The 14,773-nt window shown below is 49.4% G+C and overlaps 4 protein-coding genes across 4 annotated transcripts; 2 read left to right on the plus strand and 2 right to left on the minus strand.

Moving 5' to 3' along the window:
• The first annotated feature begins 226 nt into the window (after nt 1-226).
• GGI43DRAFT_409038 (clasp N terminal-domain-containing protein) lies at nt 227-4,811 on the plus strand. Its single transcript, XM_083206438.1, has 5 exons — nt 227-647; nt 775-1,270; nt 1,329-1,447; nt 1,516-2,400; nt 2,457-4,811. Exons 2-5 carry the CDS (start codon nt 803-805, stop codon nt 4,219-4,221), a joined length of 3,237 nt encoding a protein of 1,078 aa, XP_083059335.1. The 5' UTR covers nt 227-647; nt 775-802; the 3' UTR covers nt 4,222-4,811.
• Nucleotides 4,812-5,942: 1,131 nt separating this feature from the next.
• On the minus strand, nt 5,943-9,739 carry GGI43DRAFT_385254 (uncharacterized protein; the record flags this gene model as incomplete). Its single annotated transcript, XM_083203627.1, has 6 exons — nt 5,943-6,089; nt 6,150-6,283; nt 6,344-8,134; nt 8,206-9,384; nt 9,556-9,586; nt 9,659-9,739. The coding sequence occupies 6 exons, from the start codon at nt 9,737-9,739 to the stop codon at nt 5,943-5,945; spliced, it is 3,363 nt and encodes a 1,120-aa protein (XP_083059336.1).
• Nucleotides 9,740-9,925: 186 nt separating this feature from the next.
• Nucleotides 9,926-10,436, plus strand: GGI43DRAFT_93488 (uncharacterized protein). The gene has a single exon (XM_083210535.1). The coding sequence runs from the start codon at nt 10,113-10,115 to the stop codon at nt 10,389-10,391; it is 279 nt and encodes a 92-aa protein (XP_083059337.1). The 5' UTR covers nt 9,926-10,112; the 3' UTR covers nt 10,392-10,436.
• A 3,406-nt stretch (nt 10,437-13,842) lies between these two features.
• GGI43DRAFT_385255 (uncharacterized protein) lies at nt 13,843-14,598 on the minus strand (the record flags this gene model as incomplete). Its single annotated transcript, XM_083203628.1, has 2 exons — nt 13,843-14,381; nt 14,484-14,598. 2 exons carry the CDS (start codon nt 14,596-14,598, stop codon nt 13,843-13,845), a joined length of 654 nt encoding a protein of 217 aa, XP_083059338.1.
• Nucleotides 14,599-14,773: the final 175 nt, after the last annotated feature.

The raw sequence follows: 14,773 nt of genomic DNA on the forward strand, positions 1-14,773 counted from the left end.
GGTCTGGAGGGTGCTAAGCCACGGCGCAACAGCCTTCTCCGTATCGACTACTTGCTGTTCTCAGGGGCATAGCGCTACTGCATCCACTGTAACTTCCTAGTAAGTCCACTAAAAATCCCATGTGCAATACCCAATTTCGTCGCACAGACCACCTGATGATCCAAGCTCCCAACAGATTTAAGCCACACGTGGCGCACTTGCGACCGGGGCAACAGGCATTGGTCACGTCACGCCGCAATAAATCATCCACTCCTAATTATTTTCCTTTCTTTTGTTTTGGGCTGGAAATGAAAACACAACACAAACTCCACACGCACTATCTTTCCCCCCCTCGCACCGACGACAACATCAACACACGCGCCGCGCCCGCAAAATAGACGACGATAAGAGCAGAAGTCGATAGAAGAAAGAAGAAAGAGGAAGGGGAAGAAGAAAAGGGGAAGAGAAAAAAAAAAGCGAATTATTAATTCATTTTGTTGCCCCTCCAAATGAGATATCGATTCTAAGCAAACCCGCGCATGCACTGTCTGAGACCTTGATATTTACGGAACGAGAGAGAAGAAAATAAGAAGCGCAGCGACATAAAAAGAAAAAAGAAGGAAGAGAATATAATATCAGACGGAAGTCTATAATTAACCGCCATTGCTGTGAGTGATAGAATTCCCTACTCCATATTTGCGCATGCCTGTTGCGCTGCTTTTGCACACAGCTCTCACGATAGGCTTCCACATTTTGTGCCACAGAAGAGTTCTAACACAAGTGCGCCTCGTATAGCAGGAGATTCGCTCTCCCACTGAGCACCATGGCCGAAAAGCTTACCGACGACCAGGTCGCCAACCTGACGACCATCTTGCGAAGCGACAACATCCACTTCGACACCAAGGTCCAGTATGTCAACACCATCAAGTCCGGCATCAAGCAGCACAATGTCCCCGAGACCTGTATCCCTCAGCTTTTCGAAGGCCTCCGGAGCGCCTCCGCCTCACAGCATGTCGCGCTGGCTACGGCAGGCTTCACAGCACTCAATCACCTCTTTACGCGCATGTCGCGCCAGGAGCCTAAACATCTGGTTAAGGAGGCGGCGCGAACGCTCCCTCTTGTCGTGGAGAAGCTGGGAGATTCAAAGGACAAGCCTCGCGCATTAGCGATGCTGAGTCTCAACACCCTGTATAGCGTTGCCCCCGCCGACGTTGAGCGCTCGATTCGAAACACAGCCATGGTGGGCAAGAATCCGAGAGCTAAGGAGGCGTCCATGCAATGGCTTTTGGAGGTAGGCTCAAGTGCTGGGACTTCGTTTATGGCTGAATGGTGGACTAACTGCTCTCTAGACTCACCAGCAACACGGATTGCCGTTTCGAGGATATGTCCCCATACTGATGGATCTTCTGGAAGATGCGGACGGAATGGTCCGAGATACTGCTAAAAGCACCGTTATCGAACTCTTCAAGTAATTTCTGGCCCTCTCTTCCATCTCCTACCCTCCTGTACATGAATTGTGCTAATCCAGGTGTCTAGGAATGCTCCTGGAGCTGCGAAAACCGATTTAAAGAAACAACTGAAGAATTTCAAAGTTCGACCTGCCATCGAACAGTCCATCGTGAAAGCTCTTGCGCCCACTGGTGCCCGCGCAGAACCAGAAGTTGCGGCTCGACCTGCCCTATCAGCTCCTTCATCCTTTGCAGTGAGTGAGCGACCCACTACGCCCATGGTCGAAGCTCTGGCCGAATCCGTTGAACCGCAATACGTTAATACCCATCGCGAACTGGACGACCTCTTTAGGGATATGGCTCCTTACTTTGAGGGAAAGGAGTCTGAGCAGAATTGGATGAAGAGAGAGCAGAGTACTGTGACATTACGGAGGCTGGTGGCTGGTAATGCCCCGGCTGACTTTTTGGACACATTCGCCGCTGGATTGAAGGTATTGCTGGACGGCATCATAAAGGCTGCCAGCTCACTGCGTACAAGCTTGTCAAAAGAAGCCTGCAGTTTAGTCCAGGAAATTGCCAACACGTTCGGGCCTGCTATGGACGCTCTGGTCGAACTTCTCATGCAAACGTTTATGAAACTGTCTGCGAATACCAAGAAGATTACCTCTCAGATGGCCAATTCTGTTATAAGCGCCATTTTAAGCAACGTCACATACACTCCTCGTCTCATGCAGCACGTTTGGGGAGCAGTTCAAGACAAGAATGTGCAGCCTCGAACATACGCCGCCGGATGGTTAATGACAATAATAAAGAAGGAAGCTGGTCACAAGAGCCATTTTGAACATTCTGGCGGTGTCGACTTGATAGAAAAGTGTATCAAGAAGTCTTTAGGTGATGCTAACCCTAGCGTCAGAGAAAAAATGAGAGCGACCTATTGGGCATACTGGGGCGTATGGCCAGGGAGAGCAGATGCGTAAGTATTGCTTTCCCTTATTCCGAGTTCAAGAAGTTCATTCTAACATGCAGTAGATTTATGGCAGACTTGGAACCGACTGCCCAAAAGCTGCTCCTTAGGGATCCAAATAACCCGAACTCTGGAAAGAAGGTAGAGGCACCGGCTCCTACATCCAGGCTGGGATCAGGATTCTCGAGAAGCGTCAATGCGGCCAGCAGCAAGCCAAGTCTACGGGAAACTATGATGGCTCAAAAGAAGGCCGCGTTGAGCGCAAGGAGCATACCAAGCCGACCTGGCTCTGCCATGTCCACATTTTCTGCCGCCTCCTCTAATAACTCGAGTAGCCAACTTACCTCGACAACCGCGTCGAAACGGCACCGAGCCGAGCCTGGTACAATTTCAGTCAACGCAGGCGGCATGTCCGTGGCCCCTATGCGACCAGCCAAGAGGCGGCCAGATGTGGCTCGCCCTGCAACTGCTGGCCCTTACTCTGTTCGAGACCAGCCGTCGTCCGCGGAGGCCCACAGCCCAGAGGGGCCCAAGTCCAAATTCGCGTCCTCATCGTCGTCAACATCGTCGACAAGGCCCGAGAGGCTCAGAGAGACTACGCCCCAAAGGCCATCATCACGGGCCCATCATGCGTCTCATGCAAGCGAGTCGAGTATTACATCCCCAACCACCATTAGACCGACTGGGATACCGTCGCCCCGCGCCAGCCCAGCTAGGCTCAGGCATTCTCAAACCATAATTCATACACTGAGCCCGACCAGAGCAACTGACGATCTCACCTTGGTAGTGCCCACACTTTCTAGCATGCAGTCGGCTTCAGCTAGGTTAGAGTCGCCACCACAGCCATTATTCTCCCGCGCATCACCAACTCCTGTCCTCCCCGCCGAAATCCCACTATCTCCTCGTACTGAGCTACCTTCCCGAACATTGAGGGTATACGAAGACCCTTTTACCGACGACGAGCCAACTCCAAGACAGTCTCTTCCTGCTGCTCCTGTTTTGGAGGAGAGGGCAATCAACGAAGATGCTGCCAACATTCAGAGGCAGTCACTGCCGCCTCTATCGGACGAGGTAGAATTTCAGGAGAAGAACGGACAGAACGCCCGTCTCTTGGACAGCGGCATAAACAAGATCAGAGCCAAGACTCTGGAGGTCCATGGGTTCCGAAAGCTGCAATCTCTTATCCGAGATAGTAAGACTGTCTTCACTGATCAAAGATTCGAAGCCCTTCTTATTGGCTTGTTCCAGTACTTGGAGGATCCTCTGGCAGATCTCCCAGCAGGCAAATCTCAGGACGTGAAGGCTCAAATCCTCACTACAATCAAGCTCTTGTTGAAAAAGGAGCGAAGGAACTTCCAGCCCCATGTTTCGCGGGGTCTTGAATCTCTCCTCCAGACTCGCGGCTGCTACGATACCCGAGCTCATGTGGTTAGCGGCCTAGAGCTTCTAGCAGATGAGCTTGTTAGCCTCAGCGACGGTTCTGAGACTGTCGTCGTGCTCACGAAGCGCCTGCAGTCCTGCAGCGACGCCACAACTGAAGGCTGCCGTACTCTTAGCATGGGCCTTCACGTCCTCAAGGAGATGCTGGCCAAGCGACGCGAGTATATTCCTACTCATAAGGAGCTCTTGCAGCTCACCAACCTGGCAGGCCGGTGTCTTGAGTCAGCCGATTCGGGCGTTCGCATGGACGCTGTCAAATTCTGTGTTGCTCTGCACACTCGTGTTGGGGAGGCGGCCTTCTGGGAGGCCATGGCTGGAATTAAGGAGGACCCTAAGAGCCTGATAACGTATTACATTGTCAAGAAGCAGCGCGAAGATGAGATGCATTGATGATTTCCTGATATTCGCCATTTTTTCAGGCCTCCTTCTTCTTTTTCTTCGCATTGCTTCTAAGAGAAAAAAAGTTTTTGAAGTCGGTTTTTTTTGGAGACATGAAAGCGAAAGCGGAATACAAGGCGACTTTTTTTCTCTGTTTTCCTGATGAGGTTCTTTTTTCCTAGAAGAGAAGCGACGTCTACGATATATTGACTGGGCTTGACTTTTGGCGTGAATGAAATGTTCGGCAAGATGTTTTCGTGCGTGGTGGCGGGAAACCAAAAGGGGGGGGTAGTGAAGGGATGGACCTTTTTCTTCTTCTTTTTCATTTTGTCTTATTCTATTTTATTGTAAACCAAAATTCTGTTTCCCTTCTCCTTATTTCTTTTTCCCGAGACAAACATGTACTTTTTTTTGCTAATCCTTTTTTTTATTCTCTTCATTTTTCATGTTCTTTCCTGTGAAAAGGCCCTTTTGGACGGCCCTGGCGGTTTCGAATACATGTAGTTAGTCGATATTATTACACATCTAGTAGGCAGGCACTTTTTTTATTTAGAAATCTCTTTGTAATGGAAGTATATGTATGCATATTGCATACCTACCTAGGTATCTTGTTCATTTTGAGGTTGCAGGCTGCCAGTAGCACTTTCGTAAAAGCATCAGCCCACACTTGACTATGGCTAACATGCACGGAGAAAATCCAGCCCAACGTCTTTGGGTGAGAGGAAAATGGTGAAACATGGACGATACATAAAGAGGATGATGCTGCAACTTCTTCCAAGCTTGCTGATGTTATAAAACCGCTGGTAACAAGGACGATGCTGGTAAACTGATCAAGGAGAATGGTCAGAAGGTTTAAATAGCTACTCTTCCGTATCTGTTTAACTTAGCATTCATATTGTCCAATTGGACAATGATCATGCCTATCTACATCAAATCATAAACAGCACGTCACTGCAATGAGCAAGTTTCATTCTAAATCGCACAAAATCATCATAAATTTCATATTTTTACTTCTTCTAATTGTTCATCATGCGAATCAACTCAAGTCAAGCATCATCCTCAACCATGTCAACTATATCATGCCCGCCTGCCTGCTGCTCAGTTCCAAATATATATAAAAAACGTAGCTATATAATACGAGAGGCGCAGAAGGATGAAAAGAATAAAAAGAAGGAAAGCCAATATCCATAGCCATCTTCTACATCTCCCATCGTCCACCTCCTCTCCATGATGTTGACAACACAGCCCAAATAGGGCAAGGGACTTCGAAAAATCGTGAGCTCAAGCAGAAAAACCAAAGATCAACCTGTGACCAAGCCATACCAAGCCAGTTCAAATAAACAGTGAGATACATCGACTTCATGCCGCCCAAAAAACGAGGGGGAGGTAAATATGGAACAAAAGCCCCTATGAGCAACTTAAAAAGAAGCACCGGGTTCTAAGAAAAGAGGGAGAAGACTGTTCAAACCCTGTCGTCCAGCCTCGCCTCCAGGAGAAGAAAAAGTAGAAAACCTCGTCCTTGATCAAGCCAGTAGAAAAGGAATTGACATTACTTTTTTGGCCAAGCACAAAACGCCGTGGATTTTGTCTCGCTAAAACCGACAAAACTGAAAGCAAGGGGGACCGAATCATGACGACAAACCGCCAGAGTAACCGTGAGCGCATAATGACATAAACATCTAGCCAATGAGGGCTTAAAGCCCAGACCGTAGCCAAATAAATGCAAAGGATGCTTATTCCTCTTGGAAGATCTGGTTAGTATTTTCAATGACAAATTGCACCGCAAGGTTCTTTGCGTGCATATCAGTCATTTCACGCTCAATGCTCAGATCCCGCATAATGGTTGGCGCAAACACGACGGCCAAGTTTTTAGGCGACATCTATCAGAATTGTCAGTATGAGCGGTTCTTAAGAGGGAGATGAGAAGCAAATAGACTAACCAAGTTTTCAGGCTCCCTAATTGCCACACGGTGAAGGTGGAACATGAGGAACTCCAGACAGTCTCGGTGGGCCGGAGGCATCGAAGTAAAGACTTTGTGTAAGTGGGAGCAGCGTTCACCTTCGTCGGTAATGGCTAAACAAAAGTTAGAAAACATCCAAAACTACTGTATTATGAATACAAAGGGGAGCTTACCATTAGATTCAAGCACTCGCTCATAAACATCAAATGTGAGTAGCGGGTTCGGCAGCTTTCGGAAATACTGCTTCAAGACGCTCGTGACAGCGGTAATATCCAGATCGGGGTCAGAAATGTCGTAATTATCAAAGTTCTTTTCAAAACCATCCTTGATCGTATTGATTTGAGAATTGCCACCAGTCTTTCGGTAGATACCTTCCTGGTCCATGCCTCTCAGCTCAACCTCCTCGATGCATCGAGTCACCACGCTAGGAATTTGACGATGCTCAAAATCGCATCGATCTGCAAGCTCAGATCCGAATAGTATTGATGCTGGCTCTGGAGCTGCTTGTGCAACTACGATATTGGATGGAGCTGCCAGTCCAGTCTTTGCATTTGCATTCTTCTTACCAAAGAAGCCAAACTGTTGCTGGTGTTGCCTTCCAGCCTGAGCGTTGGGCGTCGGCGTGTTGGAATTGTCACCTTGAGCGACAGTCATGTTGTACGGAAGTCCAATGCCATCCAGGCCTTGCTGCTGCATCCTCTCGCGATCGTTCTGGAAAGCAACAACAGCACGTCCCACGCCCTTGGTGATGTTTTGTGCCATGGTCTTGGATCCCTTCTTCCAGTTGAATTTCTTGACTTGGCCCTTCCTGACTTGGACTACAGTAGGTCCGTGCTCAACAATCAGAGCCGGATCCTCATCGCCAATAAGGGTCGTACCAGTTGCGACGCTTGCTGAGTCAAGATGAATAGATGAACTCCCCTTGTGTTGGCCATAGATGCCCAAGCCGTTGGACTTGCCATCCGTACCAATCTGAGATTTGAAGCGCTCTTGGATCTGGTGTGTGAGGTCGTTGTTCATGTCCGCAAGTTGAGCATTCTTCGAGGACAGTTGCTCAAACTCCATGAGAGCACGGTCTCTGTCGGCCGCAGCTTGTGTCTTCTCTTCGACAAGCTGGTCGCGTTCTTCATGCAGGCGCTCAATCTCTTCGGTAAAGGTTTTCTTAACCTCCTCAAGTTTTTGGACAAAGTCCTTGATAGCAGATTCCTCTAGCTCCCGAGGATCAATAGGGGTCTGTGTGTCTTTTGCGCGCTCCACATAACCGGCCAGGACCTCAAGCTGTCGAATCATAATCTCTGTCTGAGTATCCAGTACGGAAACAGTCTTTCTCTTCTCAATAAGCTTCTGGTTGAGGTTGAGAAGGTCTTTTTCGGCACCAACGTGCTTCTCCAATTCAGCGACTCGCTGTTCAGAGGATCGGAGTTGCTGCTTAAGGACCAAGGCAGCGGTGTCCGCAGCCGAAACCGAAATTGAAATAGGGCTGCCTGACTCTTGTGTTTGGCCATTTACATCGTCTTGAGTCTTGGGCCAGCGAGGCGAAATAGCCCCACGGGCTGTCTCACTGATGCTTCTCGTGTGAGTGCCTCGGGTTGGTGGAATTTGAGTAGATTCAGCGCTGCTCGTGCGTCCGTGTCGAACAGCGTTAGAGACACGCCTGAGGATAGAAGACGCCCCCTCGTCGGCACCAAGTATCCTAGCCATATCCTCATCCATGGTGAAATCTGCGCCGCTGCTCCACCTAGGAAGCTTCGGCGAAATGGGCTCACCTAGAGCATTCTTGGATGCTGCTTCTCTGGGTGGAGTAGGAGCCGTGGTGGTTGGAGGAAGAGGGGCTGCTCGGGGCTGCATGTAAGTATCAGTCAAGCCTCTGTCGCCTGCACCAGGTCTAGAGGGAGTTGCCGTAGCAGAAGTGGCATCTTCGAGGGCGAAGGATTTGCCCTGGGTGGAAATTGGACTATCATTGGCTAAAAGATGATTTTGTTAGTAAAAGAGAATGTGAATTCATCGAGTTGGGGGCATAAAAGGGTGGGAATACCGGGACGGGTAGATGCCGTTGGGACCTCTTTTCGCGGAATGCTCTTGACACTGTCAGAGCGGGGTCCAATCTTCGAATCACCATCATCTTGTGCCTTGGAATCGTAAGACGATCGTGATCCGGGAGTGTTGTCCACTGCTTTTCGTGGTTCAGCCTGCGATGTGCTGTCTTTTCGCGGGGTGCTAGTACCTGTCCGGTTAGGAGTACCTTCCTGCTGCTGGGGGACAGATTGCGAACTGTCACTCCGCGACTCGGTAGGTCTTCTTTTCTTTGTAGCTTCGTCAGACGCTTTAGTCTGGCCTTGTTCTGACTTCGGGGAAGAACGAGAAGACTTTGCCTGTGAGGTTTCGTGGTCTGACTGCTGACGAGATGAGGCGGCGGAAGAAGCAGCGACAGCAGCACCCATGAAAGCGATGTGATTAGCAGAAGAATGCGAATCGACCCGCTTGTCAGACATGGTCGGCCGGCGATCTTTCTTCGCAACCTCGCCAGTACTCTCGGAGGATGGCTTCTGTGCTCCGTTTGGCGAGCCCGTATCGAGAGCCACGGATATCATAAAGCCGTCACCACCATCGCCGTTGTTGGAAGTAATGGTCGAGTTGCGGTTTCGTCGATATGTGGTTGAAGGAAGGCTAAGTCCGTCTTTGGTGGCATCAGCATCGCGCTCTGATTTACCTCGAGCCGAAGACTCATTATGCCTATGACCTGTGCGCGGCCGGGGTGACAGCTCCGTAGGCCCATCGGGGTCGACGCGGTCGTCTGAGAAGGCATTGTTAGGAATGGCGCCGGGTGGGAGCGCTGGCAGAGACTTTTCTGGCACCATGGGCGGCTGTTCTTTCTCCCTAGCTTTAGCTGCCGCCGCGGCTTTGGATTTCTTTCTTCTCCTAGCCATTAAGGTCTCATAGCAGTCCATGCAAAAAATGCCCTGGGACGTTCTGGCATAGCGAAGGTTTTCGATCTTGCGCTTGCAGTTTCGACAGCGGAAGCACGTTGAGCAGAAAGCTTGGTCTCCCGTAAGGATAGCTAGGTCTTCAATTTTGTTGCCACAGGCAGTACAGCTGTATGTGCAGTTGTTGCAGATGAGAGAGCCGTCACCGAGCAGGAGAAGGTTAGCGTCGGAGTCGAGGAGGGATCCGCAAGAGGTGCATCTAAAGCAGTCGAGATGCCACCGGTTGCCAGCTGGCAAGACATGACGTTAGCACATATGCACATTGAGCAAAATAAACAGTTTAGGATTGTGTGTTGAGGTGTGTGTGGCGGTCAGGAGTAATAATGAAGTCTCGCCGGGAATCAACACAGCGGTATCGTCTGAATAACTCTTTTTGCGCCTAGGCAAATCAATAAACTTACCCAATTCAAAAGCTTTTCCTTCTTCAAGGATCTAAAGGGCGAACACAGTTAGTGGAAGCCACAGACTTGGAGCATGTCCCGCAGTGCGGGTGGTATTACAAACCTCACCACAGCCCTTACAGGGGAAGGCATCGTCGGCCTCCATAGGGGTCTCCAGATACTCGTCCACTATTGTTGAAGACATGATGGGCTAGAGACGGAAAGAGGAATCCGAAAGGATGATATATGGTGCTGTAAGAGATATGCCGGGGCGCCGATATCTCTGTATCTATATCTACACGGATATGTATGTATATAGCTTTGCAGTCGGTGCGGTGTCTCGTCAGCAAGCCGTGGGGAGCTGCTTCGTTGGATGTGGCGGGCAGGGTTGAGCTATGGCCTGTGTAGGGCAGTCATGGACGGCGATGCAGAGCAAGCAAGCCGTTATAGTCGTTATCCTCAGTCTCGGGGCGGCCGCAGAGCTATGAGGGTCTGGCGCAGGTGCTCGCGCAGCAAAGGAGGCTTCTGGCGAAGTCGGGCCAAGTTGCGGACGGCTGGGGCCGGTGCTACACAGAGCAATGCAGCGGTCGTTGCTCCAAGACAAGGGGGCCACGAGTCGATGCGAGTCGAGTGCGAGGCACCACGGCGGGAGCAGCGAAGCGTCTGATGTCGAGTCGACGGCGCAAGAAGAGGATCGATCGAGAGGAGAAAATGGCGGAGGAGAAAATGGCAACGAGCTGGAGATGGGGAGTGGGAGAGAAGGCGGCCAAAATGCCTGTAGAAGCAGGTACCAGGGACTGGCCACGCCAAAGGAGCCCCCCCATGGTCCCCTAAAACAGGTACGGCGAGTACGCTGACAGGGAGCTGCCGGTACAAGTTTGCGCCGTTGTGTGTTAAGCTGCGAGGTACCTAAAATTAGCTGGTGCAGATTCAAGACTAAAGAGCTCTTTAGCACATTGTTAGCGTCAAGCCGGGCATGCACTTCGCTAGGTGGCTTCTTGAAGACTGCACAGGTGAGTTGAAGATTGGCGGTGATGTTGCGAGGCAAAAAAAGAGCAGTATTACGCGAGAAGTTTGTTTTCCTGTTCTTTGTTTTGAGGTTTGCTTATTCATAGTGGTATTGAACAAGGTCATCTGTTCCCCTCTGTCTTATATCATGTTCTATTTTTTTTTTCCCTATAAAAATAGATGGACTACTTGGAATGGAATATTAGACAAGTAAAGCTTGATGTCTGACACCAGAGAGGCATCTCCAGTTGTGGTTACTTCTGCAAGCCACCCCCTCAAGTACCGATTTGAGCTGAGATCGCAAAAGGTACATGGCTTGATATCCAGATTCTACAGCGTCCAGTACCCATCCAACCTCGACCGCCTTCTGCCAGCATACACGCAGCCGCCAAAGCTACCTATAGCGAAGCAGGCAGCTGTACTCCATACTTGGCATCAACTAAAAGCAGTATCCTGGACGCAGTATTAGGGAGTTGATCGCACTACGGAGTGCTTGGTGCACGTTAGTAGGTACCTTATATGTGCTGGCGCCTGCACACGAACCACTGTGGGACTCTTTTGTCCAGGGGACGTGGCGCAGTTGTCCAACTACAAAGTCAGAGAAGGTCAGGGGCTGCTCTCCAGGGAGACGCGGGCTGCTCCCTTTTTTCCCTTTTCCTTCTTTCCCCCAGGCACGCAGAAAAAGCCGGGATCCGGCTGAAACATGAAACTTTAGATGTACAGTTACAAGGGCTGCTAGTGTTCGTGGCACGTTTTCCAGGGAGGCGATTTTGCCATCCAACCTCGGTCATCTTCTTACCAATTATTCCGTATATCAACCGCAGTAATAGCTCAAGCATCACATTGTCTTGTTTGCTCATGAATGCAGATGCTATGAGCTTCGCACTTTAGTAATCGTATACGAATTTGAAATGAAGGGGAGCCACTGGTCCCTCTTCTAAGCTCTCTCATCTTTGGTTCTGGGAGCCGCTTAGCCGCGTCTAAACATCTACTGGCGGCGCCAAGAAGGCCAACGTTGGCTTCTAAGCTCCAGCGGGTGCAGGCCTTGGGGATCGACCGCGCGTCGAATGTTGCCCTCACATGATTATCAGACCTCAGCCAAACTTAAGGTACGTCCGTAGACTCCGTAACAGAGAGAGTCGTGAATACTGAACCAAGTTGATGCAGCATGCTGCACAGTGTATGTACAGTATGCGTGCCACGCCGCAGAAATCTAGAATCAGGATTCAGCACTTCGCCATGTGTTACAGCATGACTTGTTTACTTTATTCAGCTGACTACCTCGCAGATAACACAGAGTATGAAGTAGCAAGTACATATGTAAGCTGGGAGCAGACAGCTGCGCAACGAGTTCTCTCTACGGAGCACAAACTCCCACAATCTGCAGCGGAGCAAGCCATCAACAGACGGTCTGCAAGTCGTATGCAGGCAACGTAGGACGAAGACTTTTACAGAGAAATCGCCACCGATGGAGCACAATGTGATGAGATTCTACATACACTATCAAGGACCTCAAATAACGCCCGTAGTCTTATAAATTGCCCTGGAGCCGTGAAATGTCCTCCTTTGCTAGCACTAACTAGCACGTAGCCCGTAGTAATACTGATATGTTGCCAATAGCAGAGCAAGAGTGACTAGACAGTGCGTGCTATGGGCTGATACTATGGACGGCGCCAGACAGGGGTAATCCCACCGCCAAAACAACTCGTGGGGATATGGATTCGAATGATTCCACACACCGTGACTCGGGTGCCGTCTTCTGCGTAATTGCCTGTGCATATCAGCGATTTCCCGTTTCATCTATTGTGTCTCAATTTTCTATTTCCATAATTATTCTCATTAAAGTTTTTCGAGATTAAATTAAAACACCGCTATGATACTCATGTATTAGATGACATTCCAGAATAAAATTGCCTAAAACTCACAGGCGTTAGTCAGCTCTGTTTCACAGCATGACTTTGACCCCCCCTCCTCCACTTGGGTCGCTGTTTCACCTTGATTGAGCACTTTACAGCTCCTAGTACGAAACAGGATGTGACAACTTGTGAGTTTCGGGACGGGATTGGCTCTTTTGGCTTTAATGAGGCCGAGTTGTTGGTTCCTTCGGTCGAATGCGATGTACGCCGAAATGAACATCTTATTCCTCCGCATCGTCCATCAACAAATGGCATTTATTTATCCGTAATGCACTAAAATCTTCATATTACTCTCCGTGGGGATGGTAGCTTTCCTTCATCTTGCTAGTCCAGATTACTTCGTATGAGAGTCTCGAGCACGAATGAATCTTCTGTAATTACATATCCCTCCCTCCCTTGAATAACGCCTAGTCCATCTTTCAATACTGTATCAGTATGTATCACGATCACCAAACATGGCAGTCTTCTCCGTTGGATGAACTGAGCTGCACATCGCCCAACACGCACTGATGCATCATGTAAATGGCCGAACCCCATCAGCTTCCCGATTCGTACTCCGTCACAGCCCACGTTTATCATAACCTTGTTCGGTCTACAACCAACACTTTGCTAGCCGCTATTGCGAGCTCAACACTACTTTCAAATTATCCATAATGCGTACTACTACTTTATGCTCGTGCATACAAGAATATCCAAAACATTTCATTTCATCTTCTTTTTCAACATGAAGAATGCCACATACTGCTGGCACCGCAGTCTCAGCCCGCCCAGCCGCTGCATCTGCGATTTTACCCATGGCATCTGATCACCCAACCCTGGTCCAGCCGTCGATCTGCCGCAAATGCCCTGTTGCTAAACGAGCTGCTGTTATTAAAGTACTACCTCCAATAGGCAGCTGGCGCCTCTGTTGCTCTACTCGATGTTTCAATTATGCGGATAAAATTTGGTCTTCGTTATGCGGTACTCGTAGCACAAGATTCATTGTTTCTTCACATGAACCTTCGCTGGATTCAGCTGAGATTCCCACGTGTCGCTGATTTCGCTTTGTGTAATTTCCTCGGGCATGCATTCCATATGGTTCGGCCGAACCTACACTCTCCATGAGGCTTGGCCCAACCCAAGCTCCTGGAGTCTATCCAGCCATCGCAATCAAACGAGTCTGTTTCAACTCAATTTAAATTTGTGGAAATAGATGCAATCGATAATTTGGATATCATATGATATTTGATGTTGATTGTATCAGATTCTTCAATGCAATATGCTCCATTAGTAGGCATTATACCATGAGGTCGGTCCATGTAGATACGCCTCGAAATCGTAAAGCCCAGCATGCCAAGGTATCGTAACAAAATTATAAACATACAAAAAACCAAAGGTTTGCAGCTTATTTCTCACCAACAAGCTTCTTAACCTTTTCCAATAACAATGAACTCTCCCTTCCCAGCTTCTTCTTGCCATCCTTGTCCCTCGTCTTTGCCATGGCCTTCTTGAACCTCTCTCGCTCAGCCCGTTTCTGCGCGCGCTCCTCCATTCGCTGCTCAAACTCTCTCCTCTTCATCTCAGCCTCCTCACGGCGGTCTGCAGCCTTCTTCAACTGCTTGTCGTAGTATCCAGGGCGCCGGGTTCTCCGCCGCTGGCCGTCACTAAAGCCAGCATTCCTCTCGGGATCGGCTCCAACCTGGGCCATTTCTTCATCTTTCAGCATGAGCTGTCTGGTGGGATGAATCTGTTCTTCCTTTTCTCCCTCTTCGCCCTTGGCATCTCCTTGAGACAATGTCACCTCATCTCCAGCATCATCGCCCTCATTGTCACCGTGGCTCGGACGAGCCTTGGCTTCAGCAGCCTTCTGGTCGGCAGCCTTAATCTTTGCATATTCCTTTTTGACTTTGGCTCTGTGAATTAAATCACGCTTTAATTTATCGACTGCAGGTAAGATATTGTAAGTTTCGTTGCTTAAGTTTTAGGCACATGATTCATGTGAGGCGCATGGAAAATTTTCTGACAAGGGGAGAAAAAAAATGTTACCTTTGCGACGCCATGGCCCATCTGGTAAGTTCTCGGGTCCGACTCTGAATCCGTGCTTCTTCTTTGTGACCTCGGATGAGGTGTCTGCGCCTTCCGGCGTCTTTTTAGAGCCCATTTAGACTGGCCAAGATGAATCGAGGGTATCTTGATATTTTTTCAGCTCTCTCAAAGAGTAAAAGTGAGATGGCCGGTGAGGCGTGAGGTGAGAGAAAATCGCCTAGCCCCTTTGGTGCTGGTCAGTGGGGTGAGTGCAAGGTCAGCGGTTGAGGCCCCTCACAGGTGAGCACTGA

Source organism: Trichoderma evansii (assembly GCF_050947405.1).
Source record: "Trichoderma evansii strain SZMC 28006 chromosome Unknown GGI43scaffold_14, whole genome shotgun sequence".
Lineage (NCBI taxonomy): Eukaryota > Fungi > Ascomycota > Sordariomycetes > Hypocreales > Hypocreaceae > Trichoderma > Trichoderma evansii.